The sequence below is a fragment of the Argopecten irradians genome, chromosome 7, assembly GCF_041381155.1.
Source record: "Argopecten irradians isolate NY chromosome 7, Ai_NY, whole genome shotgun sequence".
Classification (NCBI taxonomy): Eukaryota; Metazoa; Mollusca; class Bivalvia; order Pectinida; family Pectinidae; genus Argopecten; species Argopecten irradians.
The window spans coordinates 11,460,407-11,482,527 of record NC_091140.1 but is presented as its reverse complement, the minus strand read 5'-3'; the positions used below and the strand labels follow the sequence as shown (position 1 = coordinate 11,482,527).

The following is a 22,121-nucleotide window of genomic DNA, read 5'->3' as shown; positions in this document are numbered from 1 at the left end:
CATCTCAGGTATAAAGGTAAGACAATCTATAACTCTCAGTCGGTTAGGTAATCCTCTAAATCATGTTTAAATCAGAACCACGCATCTCAGGTATAAAGGTAAGTCAATCTATAACTCTCAGTCGGTAAGGTAATCATCTAAATTATGTTTAAATCAGAACCACGCATCTCAGGTATAAAGGTAAGACAATCTATAACTCTCAGTCGGTAAGGTAATCCTCTAAATCATGTTTAAATCAGAACCATGCATCTCTGGTCTAAAGGTAAGACAATCTATAACTCTCAGTCGGTAAGGTAATCCTCTAAATCATGTTTAAATCAGAACCATGCATCTCTGGTCTAAAGGTAAGACAATCTATAACTCTCAGTCGGTAAGGTAATCATCTAAATCATGTTTAAATCAGAACCACGCATCTCAGGTATAAAGGTAAGACAATCTATAACTCTCAGAAGGTAAGGTAATCATCTAAATTATGTTTAAATCAGAACCACGCATCTCAGGTATAAAGGTAAGACAATCTATAACTCTCAGTCGGTTAGGTAATCCTCTAAATCATGTTTAAATCAGAACCATGCATCTCTGGTCTAAAGGTAAGACAATCTATAACTCTCAGTCGGTAAGGTAATCATCTAAATCATGTTTAAATCAGAACCACGCATCTCAGGTATAAAGGTAAGTCAATCTATAACTCTCAGTCGGTAAGGTGATCCTCTAAATCATGTTTAAATCAGAACCACACATCTCAGGTATAAAGGTAAGTCAATCTATAACTCTCAGGCGGTAAGGTAATCCTCTAAATCATGTTTAAATCAGAATCATGCATCTCTGGTTTAACCCCTTAACTCCCAACTACGCATTTCTACGCATTTTCGTGTCGGTGTTAGAAAAATCGCAATATCTCCCTTATTTGTTGAGCTATCGGGATACTGTTTACATCCTGTAAAACTACAGATAATAGCCGACAACTTTTGTTCTGAGAAAAAATTCATATGGCATCGTCTTTTTTCTCTTTCAATGAGTTAAAAATTCATGCCAACTTAATTCCGAGCATTTTTAAATTGTTGACGTCGTGTGTCAGACGGCGTAATCGCCGGAGCGAAGATTCGACATTGTATCTCGAATTATGCAACAAGTAGCAAGAAATAATACTTGTATTTCACGGATTTTGTAGTTGATAATGTCAATTTTATGTGTGACTAATTATATTGAAAGAAATTCGTTCTAACATTATTTTTTCTCGTAGCATTAGTACATGTAATAAGTACCATGTGTACTACACAGTAAACTTCGACGAAATCCTAATACAAAATAAGCAAAATATCTATTTACCATACATACCAAGAAAGCCGAGAAACCACTGGTCAAAATACACAAATTTGTAATTCATTACATGCCGAAATAAGTTTTCTATTGCCTCTACAAATCTGCTAGTAGTTTCGACGGAAATCGCGGTCCGGTACAATTTCTAATATGTTGACGTCATCGGTACAAAACAAGCACCTGTGCGATGAAGATGGGCATCGATTCTGAGTTGATTTTCTCAAACGATATAAATATAAGATAAAATTTACACAAGAAATATATATTAAATTTATCATTAGAATAATGAATTTTAAAACATTGTTTGACGAAGAACAAGAATTATATGATGCTGACGACAGCGATATCTATTTATAGTAGTAGGGTATTTCCTGACCGGGACAGCCACTTTCGATTTACAACACGGGCCTTTACCTAAATCGTTACCAAAACAACATGACCAACCTTCTGATTAGGATATTCAACAAACAAACTTTGAAGTAATATCGACGTTATTGATGATACAAGCCTACATAACAGTTGTTATGAACTTACATTGACAGCTGAATTATACTGTAACTGCACCAAGGATTCCAAGGCACATTTATGTTGAGTAAGTATATTTGAATTTCTCTTTACAAAAATATACAAAATGCATTATCAGGTTGTAATTCTAGAGCAAAATTCATAAGCATGAACTGCACTGTGATATCATTCATTGTATATAAAGTATAGCATGTTTCATATTATAAATATAGGTACACCCCCCCCCACCCCCCACACACACACACACACACACACTATTTGTCTGTGGGCCTATTGGAATAACATAACAGCTGTTTGTATGGGTTTGTGTGAGTAATTATTACATGAATGAAAAGGCTCTGTCATTTTACAAATAAATTCTACAGATTTAGAACATTATTTGACCAATATACAGTGTACATATGTTGTGGTCACAATCTATTTCCACCCCTACATGTAGATGTACAATGTATAGTGTTACTGCACATTCAAGTTGCTAAAATGGTGTTAACATGCATATGTTTGATATGTCTTTGTCCAAATTCAAGCAATACATGAACATTTATTGTCATGTCAGATTTTGTTCTAAAATGGAATGTACAACAAATATAAATAATTAAGTAGCAGATATACAGTGCATATACACAATTGTATATGGTTTCAGTTATATTTTATGTATAACTGGTAAGATGTATAAGTACTGTGTACATGGACCATGTATACATTTGTAGGCGGTATTCAAACTTGAAGTTGATCAATCCCTCAGTTCAAGGTTTACATACATGTACTTCAATGATCTGTCTCTTCATTATTTACTATAGAATACCAGAAATTGATACCCAGAGGATTTATGTACAAGAAAAACATATTATATTACATTAGTTAAATTGTGAAGAAAAAGATAAAATAAAAATACATGTAATCTGCACCTGATGCTCAGAGTAACCAGAGTTTCTTCTAACTCTAACACCACATAATAGACATTCTATAGTATGATATGTCACTTCACTTAGTCTGGCAATAGATCTAGAGTCATTGGAACCAGAATAATCTTGCTATGCAGATGGAAACTGGAATGGTGATTTTATTTTTAATTTTAAACATTTTAAGAGATTCTGTACCTGAACTTTATATATATGGATGGAATACCTGACCAGATTAAAAACACCAATGCATCTGCAATAGCTGAATATGATTATTCATACTGTATTATGTTTTTCAGTCTCTAATATGTCCAAGCCTTTTGAAATGAGAGTAATGTAAAAAAAAAAATCAAATCTGACATGAATATTTCATCTTCTTTTCAGGATTTTTTTCTTACCTGTAATGATCAATTATTGAATTATACTGCCAACCAGAAGTTTTAATGGAAGATTAGTGAAACTTTGAGAAATCTGCTAGATTGTATTACTGCAAAGGTAAGAGCAAACATATTTCTTAAGTTCAATTAATCAGTAATGGATCACAGGGACCTGGCACAAAATTTTTAACCAACAGTATACATATATAAATTATAGTATCATAAATAGGTATACTCTGTCTGTTGGGTAAAAAACAATCCGTGCCAGGTCCCTGTGTCAAGAGTTTTTTTTTTTTTTTTTTTTTGGGGGGGGGGGGGGGTTGGAAACTTATTTTGGATAATTTTTTTTATATATATAAAAAGGTGTTTTCACCATTTCTTATATTCATTATCACACCTTGGAATTTATACCAAAAGTTTTATCTTTATCAGTCTAAGATCTATTTTTAAGTGTAACTTTCTAAGCTGTAGTGTATTCAATATGAGCAAGATTTTTTTTAAAAAGTATTTAATTACATACATATAACATGTGTACACATGTATTTATACTTAGTTACTTAGAGTGTACCATACATTTCATTTGATGTTTGTACAACCAGGGACTGCCATTCAAATGATTTTATGATTCTGGATGTTTTTTACAATGTTTGTTTTATTGAAAACTTACAGGTACATCAGTTTGGACTACATGTATATGGACATCAGTGGGTGACAACCTTAGGAAGATAACCAAACTCCTGTTATGAAACTGAAACTCAGCCAGTTCATCACCATTTTCCAATCTGCATTATTAAAAATACCATACCTGTATCTGACTTTTGAGTTCTTTCTGATTTAATTCATACAGTTGTGAACTTTTACAAGTTACTGTGTTAAAAAAATAAAACATGACAGACACAATATATAGATACATGCACATGGATATTCTATACATAAATAATGCAACCAAAGGCCAAAGATACAAGATATATGTATGTGTCTACAATTCTGACAAGTCACAACACACATGTGCATGTATAGATATACGGACACCTCATAATGTGTAATACAGTATTGCCCGTAAAAAGAGGTGTCTAAGGCCTGTGGTAGACGCCATATATAAATATATATATATCTGCAATATGATCAAGACAACATACATGTACATGTATATGTTTGTAAATACAGCAGTGTATCTATGAAATGGACAAGACATATATATACGGTGCAGTGTCTACAAACTAAACAAGACATATCACAGTACATGTATGTACATTTGTATACATGTATATGGGGATTTAGTGGATGGGGGCTCCTGTCCTATAAATTACAATGGACATGTATATGTAGTAATGTTGATACTGCAATATGGTCAAGACATAAAATATACATGTATAGACACTGCAGTGTACACATATCTACAATATTGTCAAGACATAACACATAGATGTATAGACACTGCAGTGTATCTACAATATGGACTATACATAAAACATACTTGTATAGATACTGCAGTGTATCTACAATATTGACAGTACATAAAACATACATGTTAAGTGTATCTACAATCTAAATAAGACATAAACATACAATATACATTTACATGTAGATACTGCTGTATGGTCAATACATATACATGTATGTAGACACTGCAGTGTATCTACAATAAGGTCAATGTATAAAACATACATGTTTGTAGACAATGTATACAATGTAATATGGTAAAGATACATGTTTGTAGACACTGCATGCAATGTATCTATAATATGGTACATATAAAATGTAAAGACATAATACACAAGTATGTGTATTACATGGTGTCTACAATAATGGCAAAGTATATCACACATATACACACGAATATGCACGCTGCATTTTGTTTGTAAATGCATGCATGTATATTTGGGGGAAAGTGGGGGTTCCTACCATATAAACTTGTCTTTTTGGTTATGAAGCAATATAGGACCGGACATAGAACACACAGATAATAAATGATGAATAGAGATGTTTTTTTTTCTTTCAATATAAGATATGTACATGCAAATTATCATGAGTGCATGTAAAAGTAAAATACACAATTTTTGTCCATGAAAGCACACTTGTCTACTTGTCTTTTACTCTGAATTGATTTATTTTGTTGATGGATATTGATACTTTTGTATGGATAAATTAAAGAAACTGACACTATATAAAATGGATAAATAGTTGCCTTGTTAACTTAAAATTACTGCAGTATACGTATGTCTTGCATTGCATTTTTTCGCTGAGTACATATATATTTAGACATCTTATCTAAACATCTTGATTTGGGAGAACACACGCATACCTATTTGTAAGTCGTCTTGCTACGATGACAAAGGAAATGATTAATATGAAATAATGTTATACTGGTGATTGTTGGCGTTCCAAAAAAAAAATGAATTGATCTGAGTATGAATATAAATATTTAATGTTGTAAACAGCAACATGTCAAACAAACAATTTTGCAACACAATTTATTTTTTTCTATGTGTTATTCGACTGAAACCCATGGAAATGGTTCTATCAGCGCAAAACTGCATTTTTTCGTTCGTAGTTTATATATTTTGGTTGCCATGGTAACATTTTTTACGCAAAAAAATAATGATTTGATACTCATTCTGGCCACGTCCTCTTTTGAAATTAATATGAAAGTTAAAAGATTACTAAGCCTGATATATAAATTAAACTTTCTGTAGTTAAAGCAAGACAGGTAAAACACTAATTTTAACATTTTCAAAAATCTTCGGTTTTAAATGTTGTTGGTTTCCATGGTAACATTCAAAATTAAATTGAAATTATGGCATTCAATAAAATTTTCAACCCTTCTGCAATAATATACTTGATGATCAGGTTGATAAATGGACATTTAAATAAGTTTCGTTATCTTAAGAGTGATAAATGTAGGAAACTTTAACTTTTTTGTCAGATTCCAAAGTTTCGGTTGCCATGGTAACATAATTAATGTGAAAACATTATTTTTCTTACAAAATTTGAAAAGGTTGTGATCTAAAGTTTCTAAATATATATGGGTTGATTACCAAAATTGTTGATGCAAAAGGGTGAAAAATCAATCTTTGAAAGGAAATGTCGGATTTTCAGGAACTCTGCTAAAAATTCTCTTGGGAGTTAAGGGGTTAAAGGTAAAACTATCTATAACTCTCAGTCGGTAAGGTAATCCTCTAAATCATGTTTAAATCAGAACCATGCATCTCTTGGCCCGGCACCATAAAACTTTCTCAGACAGATTTTTTACTCAAGTATATGATTTTCCATAGGTTTGAGTAAAATTTTGTCTGAGAAAGTTTTATGGTGCCGGGCCCTGGTCTAAAGGTAAGACAATCTATAACTCTCAGTCGGTAAGGTAATCCTCTAAATCATGTTTAAATCAGAACCATGCATCTCTGGTCTAAAGTTTAAGATAATCTCTCAAATTCTTAACATGTAAAATCAATTAAATTACAGTGACTATTATAGTAGTATAATATCACACTATTATTGAGCCTTATTGATACCACTAGATGACTTGTATTTACAGTTTTGGTCAGTGATATTATTGTGCCTACAGTTTTGGTCAGTGATATTATTGAGCCTGTAGTTTCTGTCAGTGATATTATTGAGCCTACAGTTTGGGTCAGTGATATTATTGAGCCTACAGTTTTGGTCAGTGATATTATTGAGCCTACAGTTTTGGTCAGTGATATATTATTGAGCCTACAGTTTTGTCAGTGATATTATTGTGCCTACAGTTTTGGTCAGTGATATTATTGATCCTGTACAGTTTCTGTCAGTGATATTATTGAGCCTACAGTGTTTCTGTCAGTGATATTATTGAGCCTACAGTTTGGGTCAGTGATATTATTGAGCCTACAGTTTTGGTCAGTGATATTATTGAGCCTACAGTTTGGGTCAGTGATATTATTGAGCCTACAGTTTGGGTCAGTGATATTATTGAGCCTACAGTTTGGGTCAGTGATATTATTGAGCCTACAGTTTGGGTCAGTGATATTATTGAGCCTACAGTTTCGGTCAGTGATATTATTGTGCCTACAGTTTGGGTCAGTGATATTATTGTGCCTACAGTTTGGGTCAGTGATATTATTGTGCCTACAGTTTCGGTCAGTGATATTATTGAACCTGTAGTTTCCGTCAGTGATATTATTGAGCCTGCAGTTTGGGTCAGTGATATTATTGTGCCTACAGTTTCGGTCAGTGATATTATTGAACCTGTAGTTTCCGTCAGTGATATTATTGTGCCTACAGTTTGGGTCAGTGATATTATTGTGCCTACAGTTTCGGTCAGTGATATTATTGAACCTGTAGTTTCCGTCAGTGATATTATTGAGCCTGCAGTTTGGGTCAGTGATATTATTGTGCCTTATTGATACCACTAGATGACTTGTATTTACAGTTTCGGTCAGTGATATTATTGAGCCTGTAGTTTCCGTCAGTGATATTATTGAGCCTACAGTTTGGGTCAGTGATATTATTGAGCCTTATTGATACCACTAGATGACTTGTATTTACAGTTTCCATCGGTAACGAAGCCCCAGACTCTACAGAAGCGGTACCAGGGAGTCCTAAGTAGTGTCTACCTAGACTTCATGGAGGTAATTTCTACATACTGAGTGATGTATTTTCAAGGAAGGGACGTCTATAGGCTTGGCCTGTTGTCCTTTATTCAGATATTAAATGTAACTTCACTGGTTTATACTTCATTCTTTTGGTAAAATAATTGGCTTTGTGTACCTTCACCAGTCCTTTAAATCTGTCTTGTCATCAGTGACATTGTTGTTAATTTTGTCTATCATTCCCTCTGCTATGTCGTCATACAATAGTAAATTTGGAGAGAGAAAAATTTATCCCAATATATTAAAGATACACAATGCATTGGATTTTGCATTGTCTGTATCAATTGTTGACATATTGTAAGACCTTTTTATTTCCGTTTAACAGAACACACTACAGCTTGACCCTACTGACCGCTTCCTTATAGAGGAATGTATAAATCACCCAGCCTTCCAGACGGAGCAGCTCCTCAACCGCACACAAAATATCCCCATCAAATACGCCCGCACTGGCAGCAGTAAAAAACGCAAGAAAGAGTACCCTGACAGTAACATAGACAGGTGAGTCCTCCATAGGGCATATCTATCTAACACTTTTTTATAACATAGACAGGTGAGTCCTCCATAGGGCATATCTATCTAACACTTTATTATAACATAGACAGGTGAGTCCTCCATAGGGCATATCTATCTAACACTTTATTATAACATAGACAGGTGAGTCCTCCATAGAGCATATCTATCTAACACTTTATTATAACATAGACAGGTGAGTCCTCCATAGGGCATATCTATCTAACACTTTATTATAACATAGACAGGTGAGTCCTCCATAGGGCATATCTATCTAACACTATTATAACATAGACAGGTGAGTCCTCCATAGGGCATATCTATCTAACACTTTATTATAACATAGACAGGTGAGTCCTCCATAGGGCATATCTATCTAACACTTTATTATAACATAGACAGGTGAGTCCTCCATAGAGCATATCTATCTAACACTTTATTATAACATAGACAGGTGAGTCCTCCATAGAGCATATCTATCTAACACTTTATTATAACATAGACAGGTGAGTCCTCCATAGGGCATATCTATCTAACACTTTATTATAACATAGACAGGTGAGTCCTCCATAGGGCATATCTATCTAACACTTTATTATAACATAGACAGGTGAGTCCTCCATAGGGCATATCTATCTAACACTTTATTATAACATAGACAGGTGAGTCTTCCATAGGGCATATCTATCTAACACTTTATTATAACATAGACAGGTGAGTCCTCCATAGGGCATATCTATCTAACACTTTATTATAACATAGACAGGTGAGTCCTCCATAGGGCATATCTATCTAACACTTTATTATAACATAGACAGGTGAGTCCTCCATAGAGCATATCTATCTAACACTTTATTATAACATAGACAGGTGAGTCCTCCATAGGGCATATCTATCTAACACTTTATTATAACATAGACAGGTGAGTCTTCCATAGGGCATATCTATCTAACACTATTATAACATAGATAGGTGAGTCCTCCATAGGGCATATCTATCTAACACTTTATTATAACATAGACAGGTGAGTCCTCCATAGGGCATATCTATCTAACACTTTATTATAACATAGACAGGTGAGTCCTCCATAGGGCATATCTATCTAACACTATTATAACATAGATAGGTGAGTCCTCCATAGGGCATATCTATCTAACACTTTATTATAACATAGACAGGTGAGTCCTCCATAGGGCATATCTATCTAACACTTTATTATAACATAGACAGGTGAGTCCTCCATAGAGCATATCTATTTAACACTTTATTATAACATAGACAGGTGAGTCCTCCATAGGGCATATCTATCTAACACTTTATTATAACATAGATAGGTGAGTCCTCCATAGAGCATATCTATTTAACACTTTATTATAACATAGACAGGTGAGTCCTCCATAGAGCATATCTATCTAACACTTTATTATAACATAGACAGGTGAGTCCTCCATAGGGCATATCTATCTAACACTTTATTATAACATAGACAGGTGAGTCCTCCATAGAGCATATCTATCTAACACTTTATTATAACATAGACAGGTGAGTCCTCCATAGGGCATATCTATCTAACACTTTATTATAACATAGACAGGTGAGTCCTCCATTAGGCATATCTATCTAACACTTTATTATAACATAGACAGGTGAGTCCTCCATAGGGCATATCTATCTAACACTTTATTATAACATAGACAGGTGAGTCTTCCATAGGGCATATCTATCTAACACTATTATAACATAGACAGGTGAGTCCTCCATAGGGCATATCTATCTAACACTTTATTATAACATAGACAGGTGAGTCTTCCATAGGGCATATCTATCTAACACTATTATAACATAGATAGGTGAGTCCTCCATAGGGCATATCTATCTAACACTTTATTATAACATAGACAGGTGAGTCCTCCATAGGGCATATCTATCTAACACTTTATTATAACATAGACAGGTGAGTCCTCCATAGGGCATATCTATCTAACACTATTATAACATAGACAGGTGAGTCCTCCATAGGGCATATCTATCTAACACTTTATTATAACATAGACAGGTGAGTCCTCCATAGGGCATATCTATCTAACACTTTATTATAACATAGATAGGTGAGTCCTCCATAGGGCATATCTATCTAACACTTTATTATAACATAGACAGGTGAGTCCTCCATAGGGCATATCTATCTAACACTATTATAACATAGACAGGTGAGTCCTCCATAGGGCATATCTATCTAACACTTTATTATAACATAGACAGGTGAGTCCTCCATAGGGCATATCTATCTAACACTTTATTATAACATAGATAGGTGAGTCCTCCATAGGGCATATCTATCTAACACTTTTATTATAACATAGACAGGTGAGTCCTCCATAGGGCATATCTATCTAACACTTTATTATAACATAGACAGGTGAGTCCTCCATAGGGCATATCTATCTAACACTTTATTATAACATAGACAGGTGAGTCCTCCATAGGGCATATCTATCTAACACTTTATTATAACATAGACAGGTGAGTCCTCCATAGGGCATATCTATCTAACACTTTATTATAACATAGACAGGTGAGTCCTCCATAGGGCATATCTATCTAACACTTTATTATAACATAGACAGGTGAGTCCTCCATAGGGCATATCTATCTAACACTTTATTATAACATAGACAGGTGAGTCCTCCATAGGGCATATCTATCTAACACTTTATTATAAACATAGACAGGTGAGTCCTCCATAGGCATATCTATCTAACACTTTATTATAACATAGACAGGTGAGTCCTCCATAGGGCATATCTATCTAACACTTTATTATAACATAGACAGGTGAGTCCTCCATAGGGCATATCTATCTAACACTTTATTATAACATAGACAGGTGAGTCCTCCATAGGGCATATCTATCTAACCTTTATAACATAGACAGGTGAGTCCTCCATAGGGCATATCTATCTAACACTTTATTATAACATAGACAGGTGAGTCCTCCATAGGCATATCTATCTACACTTTATATACAGACAATCTCCATAGGGCATATCTATCGTAACACTTTATTATACCCCTCCATAGGGCGCATAGACAAAGTTAATAAACACTTTATTATAACATAGACAGGTGAGTCCTCCATAGAGAGGGCGGGTAATTATACCCCGCCAACAAAGTTAAAGGGGGCGGGTAATTATACCCCCGCAACAAAGTTAAAGGGGGCGGGTATACTGGAATGGGGTTGTCCATCTGTCTATAGACACAACTTTGTCCGGCAAATTCCTCCTAAATGACATGACAGATTTTAATAAAATTTGGTACACAGAACCCTGATATAAAGGGGAGTTGAGTAAGCTATATAGGGTTCTGTAATATCACTTATTAATGAAGTAAATACTAAATTTGTGCCGCAGGGGTATTAGTCGTCCACTCTGGCGACAGTTTTTATTTAAATCTTCTGTAATATTAAGACATTTATGATATCAAATAGTCATTTGAATATTATCTTCAGTTAAAGATAGAAGATTTAGAGAAATTCCTTCGTACTTTACATCTGATTTTGTATTCAGGCAAAATCATAAATATGATAATAATATGATGATTGTATTCTTGATATTTTTAGTGAAAATTTGAAGAACCTACATAAAAGTCGACCTGACACAGCAGTATCAGAAGAAACAAAGCCTTCTTACAGTGCACCACAAGTGCAGCGAGTGATGGTTGCCGTGGGAACACAGGAAGAGAAAATGGACACCAGTGAGGACAGTTATATACAGATGCCAGCTACTAGTAAATATATTAAACAAGCAAAAAACTTATCGAAAAGTAACGCGGACAGACTTTCCAAAAGTAACACTGACAAAGTGGCAAGTCAGCTAGAGACAAATAAACAACCAGTGCCACAACATGTGCAAAGGGAGGCAACTCGTGTTGAGAAATATGATTCTCGTTCACGAACACCTAAACCTGCATTAGAGAGAGGGGATACTAAAGGTCAGTCTCAGGACAGTGGTGGTCAGTTTGACCGTGAGAAAACTCTGGTGCTTGATAATGGATATAAGATTAGAATGACGACGGATAAATCGCCGAGTGTGGAGGAGAGTGTGACAAAGGGAGGGAGGCATAATAGTACTACGAGTGAGAGAACAGTGGAAACGAACAATAGATCAGTGTCGAGAACTAGTCAAGATAGTCGCCATCACAGCACATTTGCTGATTTCCGCAATGCAAATGTGCTGGAAAGTGGCTTACAAAGTGCATCTACATTAACCACTGCCCATAGTCAAACAAGTTCATCCAACATAGACAGTGCTTCTCCGCGTACAGAAGATCTAGACTCACCGGGACTACACAGCGAGTCTAAGTACCTCAAACGTAAAGACAATGCAAAAGTGGTGCCCGACTTGTCTGGTGAGTCTAAGGCTGTAAAACAATCGTACTCTAAAGAAAGTCTGTCGGATTCACCGACAGCCACACCACGTGAACCAAAGGGAAGTAACTCTCAGTATAAATCATCCACTTACACCGTCAACTTACAGGCGCCAAATCATTCCCATAGTCAAGAGTCATCAGAAAATTCCAAAGGCCAATTTGGTAGTCCGCAGGTTGAACGCAAAAAGGTTTGTATTATTGTTTAATCTATAGAAAAACTGTAAAAACTGTCAGAGGAATGAAAAAAATAAAAAATAAATGTATTTTTGATGCTGTGAAACAGCATTCTTAGGTACGCTCGGCGAGCCTGTGCACATCAAAACAATGAAACCACTCCGCGATGAAATTTAAAAGTTGTTTTGTTCATTTCACGTAATACTTGATAGTATGAAAAAATAAAACCCCAATATTCAAAACCACAGACATAGAATTTGTACATACGTATACACCATGAATGGAGTGTTTTAAGTATTCAGTTGGGACTCTATGATATTTGTATTACTCCGAGAACACTGGTCTCCCGAAAATCACGAACAACGCCTTCTTCGCTGTCTTCCTCCGCGACAGACTTTCGATGGATTTTGGATTGTGTATGTTTATTTAAATTTTACGTAATTCATGCTAATGATCGATTATTGTAATCAAATGTAAGGAAGGTAACTGCAAAAGAAAGTTCTTATAACGCTTATAAAGTTTTTTGTGTTGGTTGTATTGACGAACTATATCTGAGATATTATTGCGCAGTAAAAGTTAATAGTTTTTAGTACGTACGTTTTCCTCCCTTGATCTGTCACTGGGAGTTCTGTCTTTTGTTTATCGACAACTGCGGTATATTGAAAGGGGAAAAGTACCAAATCTATCAACATAAAATTACAAAATATAATGATAATATAGATCTATTTATGTACGGGCAACTTAAAGTGACAAATAAACTTATATTGCCGTGTAATGTACGGTAGCCTTATGAAGACTTGCTAAAGTCCGATGTATTGCAGGGAGTTTTCATGATGTTAGCGTTCTTATGGATTCAAAAGAAATTTGACTGTTATAAGTAACCAAATAATGTACCCTTTACTTGACACACGATAAATGTTCTGCACGATAATATCTCGCCAACCAGTTACTGTTAGGCTTACGAAGACTTGCTAAAGTCCGATACATTACATGAAGTTTTCTTGATGTTAACGGCTAGCGTTCTTGTGAATTTAAAAAGAAATCTGAGTGATATACGTAATGAAATAGTGTACCTTTTATTTGGCAAAAGTATCTGGCTATGATTTATTAGTCAAAAGTCGTCAAAGCAACCCATGTTAGTTTTCTAAAAAGGAAACCAAAACATATCCGGAAATGGTGATATTTCTAATGTTATATATTTCCGAAAATATTCTTCAATGTTAAGTGGATATCAAGATACGAAAATGTTCACTTATTATTTTTTTTGTCTTTGAAGAAACATTGATGAAATTGATAATTTAGTAATTAATAAAGAATTATAAAAAATGATACTCAGATTCTGAACGGTTTTATTAGAAACATATATACATATATGTATTTGTGTTTCTGGTTTCATTGGTGTTGAAATCGTTATTTCAAAAATAATTTAAAAATAAAAAATTACAGTTTTTTCAGGATAATAAGTTATTCGACTTATTGTTCTTGAAAAACTTCATATATCATAAAATAAATAGGGTATATCGTAAATATTTTTTGTTAAATTCCGAAATTCAACACTGCACACTTATGTATAGTTTACTAAATTCTATATTTAAATGAATAACCAATTTCTTTATTAATTCCTTTGTTTGAGTCCTTCATTCACAGCATCTATGAGTGGCCTTGGCACTTTGATTTATTTAAACTATTATTCTAATAATGTTTCCATAAGACAATTAGTGTTATTGTAGAAGACTTATTTGGTTTACATTTTATTGACATTCAGATGTAAATATTTTTATCATTTTTACTTTAGAATACATACATGTATGCATTAATATTTTTTACAACATTGTGTATGATTTTTACAGTTTCTAGATAAAGCTATGCAGGAAGAGTTAAAACGGATCAAGTCCAGTACGCTCGGCCGTAAGAAGAGTCAGGATAAGATTCATCAGGGATCGTTTATACAGACAATCACAGACAAACTGTCTGATGCTAAAGTGAGTTATTTCCCCTGTTTTGACCAACATACATGTATAAATTAATTTCATCTGTAGTAGCTTAAGAAGACAATTTGATTCTGGAATATACAGAATGAACATATGTGTTATACAGTGTATATCTATCCTCTGTAATATATTGGTTTAATATTTTGCCATTTGTGAATTGCTGTCATTCATTCAGAATTTTTGGGTGTTCTTAAAAAATCAATCATATTGCTATTACAATGCCCTACATGAGTTTGAATTTGACATTTTTAATAAGGATATTTTTATGTCTTTCTAGCTCCAAACAGCAGATTCCAAATACAGGGAAAGCAGCTTTGTCAACTACAACGGAACAAATAAAACAGTGAACAAACGAAATCGCAATCAATATTACGGTAAGTTGTGGACTTGTAATCGGAATCTGAGACAGCAGCTGTATTTATATATAATGCTATGAGTAATACCTATATGTAATGTATCTCATCCACTGTTCATATACAAGTACACGTCCTCCAGCATGTCCGTTGTGTATTGTCTCACTACAAAGTGTAAATACACAAAGGCTGTAGTACAGTTATAGTATGGTGAGGAATCAAGTGTTTCATTTCATCATTACATAATAATTTCTGAAGTCACTTTCATTCTACCAATATCTATTGTTAATTATTACATCAATTATCTTATTGAATTTAAGGATGTTAGGTCTGAACTATCGATAGCCCATCATTATAGGAATAACCTATGCTTAAGCCTTCTAATCCTAATGGTATTACCTTACTACACAGAAGATGAGAAGACTTTGATTAACATTCTGTCCACTGGCAGTCCGCGGCCATCCAAGACCCGTCAGTGTGCACAGACACCTCAGCCTAATATCGTCTTCCCTAGTTTAAGATACATGCATGCTGATGATAGTGAGGAAGGCCAGAGCGATGTTGAGCAGAGTAAAACATTTTGGCCCCTTATTTATGTTTTATCTGGCATTGGTAGTTATCTCCCCTGCTATTAATGTAGATGTGTATTTGCTTACATCATCATTTATTTTGTTGTTTAGTTATTTTATTCTATTTATTCCAAGAGAGATATGCGGGTTTTTTTTTACTTATATTTTTAATAACTATTCTGTCTTTACATATTACAGAGTAAGCTCCCTTGTCGGTAGGTATCGATTGTTACGTCATTATTATGTGAGCGTGATTCACGTCGTTTTCTCTGAAAAGTATGATGTTACGGTCAAAAACACATGACGTCACAATCAATACCTACCCGCAAGGGCAGATAACTCTGTAATATGCAAATACAGAATATCTTGGTTCTGGGTTTTACTCCTAATACTATATGTTAAACTTTTTATGTTCTATTTCTTAATGACTTTTAATCCCCGTTGATTTTTTTCTTTTAACGAAGTTGGTGATGGTAATATTTTTTGAGTGTTTTCTTTTATCTTCTGTTAACTGTTATTCCCCCATCTGCCTGTCATCGTGTTTTTGAGAGAAATTTAATTTTTCTTTACTTTATATTATACATTGAATGGACACAAGTTGAAAAAGATAGAACACTATTTGAAGGGGAACAAAAAAAATTTAGGATCTATATATCAGACTTTTAGGTTTCAAGGGAGGTAATTCATTGTTGGAAGGGGAAGAAATCAATGCCATAATTTGCTATCCTGTCGGTCTATTTATGATTTGATTATTAGAACTTTGCATCCTTACCCACGCTGTGTGTATTGTATATTGAAGTATAATAAAAAGACTTTAGTAATTAGAATCCCAAACTTGTTGTAAAGCGGAGTATAGATCTGTAGATAGCTTTTGTTAAACTTCTGTCATCCTTTTGATGTCCTTCTGAGACTATTCAGCAAACACCTGGTAATGTCCTTTTTCCCGAATGACTTTTTTTTATAATCATTGGATTTTGGTCTTGTACATTAATTTTCTGGTACATGATATTTCTGTCAATCACAGGTTCTTATTGTGTTGTGAGATGACACAAAACTTACCATCCTCATCCTTCAGTTTCTTAATTATCTTTAAGATATTTTGTTGGTAACTTTTACTATATATTACCCTACCATACAAAAAAAGTGAACAGTTATATTATTATTTAGCCAGGTAAAGAGGAGTACTAATTCTGGCCTGCATGTATCCATGTTTGTTGTTTGTATGTGTACTATTTATAAGTGTATGGTATACAAGTATACTACAATGTATATATAAGTGTAAGTATATGTTGTATTATATTAACAGACGGGAGCATGACTGCACGAGAGCGTGCGGGTAGCTACAGTCCGACCCCAGGTATATAGACACTGCAGCCGTTATTTTTACCTTCACCGTTTGTTGTTGTTGTGTGACTATAGATCTATGGCCATGCTCCATATCTGTTTGTTATCACTGTCAATACCTTACACCTTGTCTTTACTGTTTTCTGCCCCAGCGGCTTCTCAAAACTCTGCCATATATAGCACAAATCTCTAGGTTTTTTTTTTTTTTTTTTTTTTTTTTCTGTTTTAAGAAATGCAGCACTTCCTTATATTATAGCACTAAGAATATAAAAATATAACAGTATACACATTCAGAGCTAAATTATGTACATCCAGCTGTCTAGTACAGTTCTGAATTTTTTTTTTCAGAGTCAGTTTGGAATTAGAATTTACCCTATACAAACTCTTGTGCACTTCAACCTTAAGTTCAATTACCTTTAGTTAAAAATAATTCTAATTTCTATCCATATTTGTAGTATTATTTGGAGGTGATTTGCTGTTGGTGCATTTTAGTGTCTGGCTTTTCTTTTTGTAGTTGAATTTGCAAAAAAGACTCCTTACATACTCATTTGCATCATCTTAAATGCTTTCTTGGTACAGATGAAAATAAAGTCAGGTGGTATATGATTTTATTAGTAGACCTACTCATAAATCTGCAGTTGTGCTCCTCTGAGAGTATGACTATATACATGCATATACTTTAAATGTCTTCCTGTAAATGCATTGCACTTCGGTAGCTTGATGACTTTAGGTAGTTTAGACTACTAATGTCATTTTAAAATATTCTGTTTGAGAAAAGTTTTAAATTTAGATTCTGCCTTCCTGTTCTTGGAGACAGTGTTAGATTATGACTATGGCCTGACAACAATCCTCTTTTGCTTGAAGGAATTTGAAGATTGTGCACTCCTGCTTGAGGGAAGATTGTGCCTTTTTGTGCTTTGCAGCAGCTTAAGAATGTCTCCTGCTCCTCTTAATGTTTATACAGATGTCCTAGACTGCTGTGCTTGAAGGCAATTTTAGACTTGTCCTTTTGGTTATCATAGATATTCTGGGATAAAGGGAGTTAGATTGTGGTGGACATTATAGATCTGCTGACTGCTTGATTTCCTTGTGTTGAGATAAGGGACATTTAGTGTTTTATTGTTAGCTTGGTGATATGGTGTTAACCATGCCTGCTAGCTATTACAGATAACATTCTGTGCAAGGGAAACAGGTCTAATGGGCCTCTTGTTACGCTTGCTGTATCATTTTTATTTAATTTCATCTCTCTTGTGTATTATATATTGTGTAAATGGTAAAAAGAAACTATTATGTGTAATGACAACCAATCAAGTGTTCAGTGTCTGAACATCCTCTGGACATTAGTAATCAACCAGTTTACCCAAAGCTTTATAAGAAAAGCCAGCTTCTCCAATATGTCATTGATGAATTGACCAATTAAATGTATAGCTTCGGAACATCTCTTGTCATTGATGTCCTCATGTTGTGTTTACATTTCAGGGTCACTGATGCTTAGTGTTGTTGGTAATTATTGCTTCTTCTAAACAACTATAGACCTCATAATCAACATTGCTCAGGAAATCCTTTATATTGTAGTCTGGGTAGGAAAATAAACAAATACAGGATAATAAATACAAAGTAATACACACAAATAAGGTAATTAAATACACACAAAGTAGTATATGTAGTGCACACAAATTAATACAAAGTTAATATACATTGAAAACAAGGTTATATGTACATCTGATCTGTTTAACACTTCATCCAGTTAGATCAATAATCCTTATTGGTAAATAAATTACATGAAAGCTATTTGAAACATTTGATAATGGTATCATAGGGATTATAAATTTATACCTTAGGTCAGAGGTCACACAATAAATCACACGTTTAAACTGATAATAGAAAAATTTCAAGTCCTACATCGAAATGTAAAGGATTTCCCTGGGTTTTAGTCAGTGTAGACTGGTATTTTGAATCCAAATAAATGACTTTAGGGTCAAGAATATCATTTTAAAAACCTCCCTGTCCTTACTATCCCCTTCTTGAAAATCTTTTATTTTGGAGGTCAGAATGCCAAGCTACTCTGGTGTAGCTATGTAGACTGATGTATATATACTCCCAGCCATGTAGGTTGTTTATGCTTCTTAGTATCTAGATATCATAACAAAACCTGTAGGGTACAGGTGTGACATTAAACACACAGGTGTGGCATTGTGGTATACAGGTGTGATATTAAACACACAGGTGTGGCATTGTGGTATACAGGTGTGACATTGCAGTAAATAGGTGTGACATTGTGGTATACAGGTGTAACATTGTGGTATACAGGTGTGACATTGTGGTATACAGGTGTGACATTGTTGTATACAGGTGTGACATTGTAGTATACAGGTGTGATATTACCTTTGGTGTACACGTGTGACATTGTGGTATACAGGTGTGACATTGTGGTAAACAGGTATGACATTGTAGTATACAGGTGTGACATTGTGGTATACAGGTGTGACATTGTGGTATACAGGTGTGACATTGTGGCAAATAGGTGTGACATTGTGGTAAATAGGTGTGACATTGTAGTATATAGGTGTGACATTGTGGTATACAGGTGTGACATTACCTGTGGTATATAGGTGTGACATTGTAGTATACAGGTGTGATATTACCTGTGGTATACAGGTGTGACATTGTGGTATACAGGTGTTACATTGTGGTATACAGGTGTGACATTATGGTATACAGGTGTGACATTGTGGTATACAGGTGTGACATTGTGGTATACAGGTGTGACATTATGGTATACAGGTGTGACATTGTGGTATACAGGTGTGACATTGTGGTATACAGGTGTGACATTGTGGTATACAGGTGTGACATTACCTACGGTATACAGGTGTGACATTGTAGTATACAGGTGTGACATTGGTATACAGGTGTAACATTGTAGAATATATGTGTGACATTGTGGTATACAGGTGTGACATTACCTGTGGTATACAGGTGTGACATTGTGGTATACAGGTGTGACATTGTAGTATACAGGTTTGACATTGTGGTATACAGGTGTGACATTGTAGTATACAGGTGTGACATTGTGGTATACAGGTGTGACATTGTAGTATACAGGTGTGACATTGTGGTATACAGGTGTGACATTGTAGTATATAGGTGTGACATTGTGGTATACAGGTGTGACATTACCTGTGGTATACAGGTGTGACATTGTGGTATACAGGTGTGACATTGTAGTATACAGGTGTGACATTGTGGTATACAGGTGTGACATTGTAGTATACAGGTGTGACATAGTGGTATACAGGTGTGACATTGTGGTATATAGGTGTGACATTGTGGTATACAGGTGTGACATTGTAGTTTATAGGTGTGACATTGTGGTATACAGGTGTGCCATTACCTGTGGTATACAGGTGTGCCATTGTGGTATACAGGTGTGACATTGTAGTATACAGGTGTGACATTGTGGTATACAGGTGTGACATTGTAGTATACAGGTGTGACATAGTGGTATACAGGTGTGGCATTGTGGTATATAGGTGTGACATTTTGATATACAGGTGTGACATTGCCTGTGGTATATAGGTGTGACATTGTGGTATATAGGTGTGACAACCTGTGGTATACAGGTGTGACATTGTGGTACATGTATATAGGTGTGACATAACCTGTGGTATACAGGTGACATTGTGGTATACAGGTGTGACATTGTGGTAAATAGGTGTGACATTGTGGTATATAGGTGTGACATTGTGATATTTAGGTGTGACATTGTGGTATACAGGTGTGACATTACCTGTGGTATATAGGTGTGACATTGTGGTATATAGGTGTGACGTAACCTGTGGTATACAGGTGTGACATTGTAGTATACAGGTGTGACATAGTGGTATACAGGTGTGACATTATGGTATACAGGTGTAACATTGTGGTATACAGGTGTGACATTGTGGTGAATAGGTGTGACATTGTAGTATACAGGTGTGACATTGTAGTATACAGGTATGACATTGTGGTATACAGGTGTGACATTGTAGTATACAGGTGTGACATAGTGGTATACAGGTGTGACATTGTGGTGAATAGGTGTGACATTGTGGTGAATAGGTGTGACATTACCTGTGGTATACAGGTGTGACATTGTGGTGAATAGGTGTGACATTGTAGTATACAGGTGTGACATTGTGGTATACAGGTGTGACATTATGGTATACAGGTGTGACATTGTGGTATACAGGTGTGACATTACCTGTGGTATACAGGTGTGACATTGTGGTGAATAGGTGTGACATTACCTGTGGTGTATAGGTGTGACATTACCTGTGGTGTATAGGTGTGATATTACCTGTGTTTTACAGGTTTTATATTACCTGTGGTTTACAGGTGTGACATTACCTGTGGTTTACAGGTGTGACATTACCTGTGGTATATATTGTGGTGACAGGTGTGACATTACCTGTGGTATACAGATGTGACATTACCTGTGGTATATAGGTGTGACATTACCTGTGATGTACAGGTGTGACATTACCTACGGTATACAGATGTGACATTACCTGTGGTATACAGATGTGACATTACCTGTGGTATACAGGTGTGACATTACCAGTGGTATACAGATGTGACATTACCTGTGGTTTACAGATGTGACATTACCTTTGGTATACAGATGTGACATTACCTGTGGTATTCAGGTGTGACATTACCTGTGATATACAGGTGTGACATTACCTACGGTATACAGGTGTGACATAGTGGTATGTAGGTGTGATATTACCAGTTGTATACAAGTGTGACATTGTGGTATACAGGTGTGACATTACCTGTGGTATACTTGTGTGACATTACCTGTGGATTACAGATGTGACATTACCTGTGGTATACAGGTGTTACATTACCTGTGGTATACAGGTGTTACAATACCTGTGGTATACAGGTGTTACATTACCTGTGGTATACAGATGTGACATTACCTGTGGTATACAGGTGTTACATTACCAGTGGTT

The 22,121-nt window shown here is 34.9% G+C and overlaps 1 protein-coding gene and 1 long non-coding RNA gene across 7 annotated transcripts in view; both read left to right on the top strand.

The window, feature by feature from the left end:
- The window catches only part of LOC138327558 (cyclin-dependent kinase-like 5), a 73,877-nt gene that overhangs the window by 43,809 nt on the left and 7,947 nt on the right, over positions 1–22,121 (top strand). For 2 of the 6 annotated variants that reach the window (XM_069273736.1, XM_069273734.1), the window contains 8 exons: positions 7,651–7,731; positions 8,078–8,250; positions 11,882–12,878; positions 14,715–14,846; positions 15,133–15,229; positions 15,620–15,778; positions 17,084–17,134; positions 18,601–18,624. In XM_069273736.1, coding sequence (XP_069129837.1) covers positions 7,651–7,731; positions 8,078–8,250; positions 11,882–12,878; positions 14,715–14,846; positions 15,133–15,229; positions 15,620–15,778; positions 17,084–17,134; positions 18,601–18,624 — 1,714 coding nt within the window. The remainder of the gene's footprint in view (positions 1–7,650; positions 7,732–8,077; positions 8,251–11,881; positions 12,879–14,714; positions 14,847–15,132; positions 15,230–15,619; positions 15,779–17,083; positions 17,135–18,600; positions 18,625–22,121) is intronic. The other 4 variants (XM_069273737.1, XM_069273735.1, XM_069273738.1 and 1 more) reach the window with 4 other exon arrangements.
- LOC138327557 (uncharacterized) lies at positions 833–3,934 on the top strand. The gene is made up of 3 exons (XR_011209066.1): positions 833–1,912; positions 3,132–3,242; positions 3,794–3,934. It is a non-coding gene; the product is annotated as an uncharacterized lncRNA (long non-coding RNA).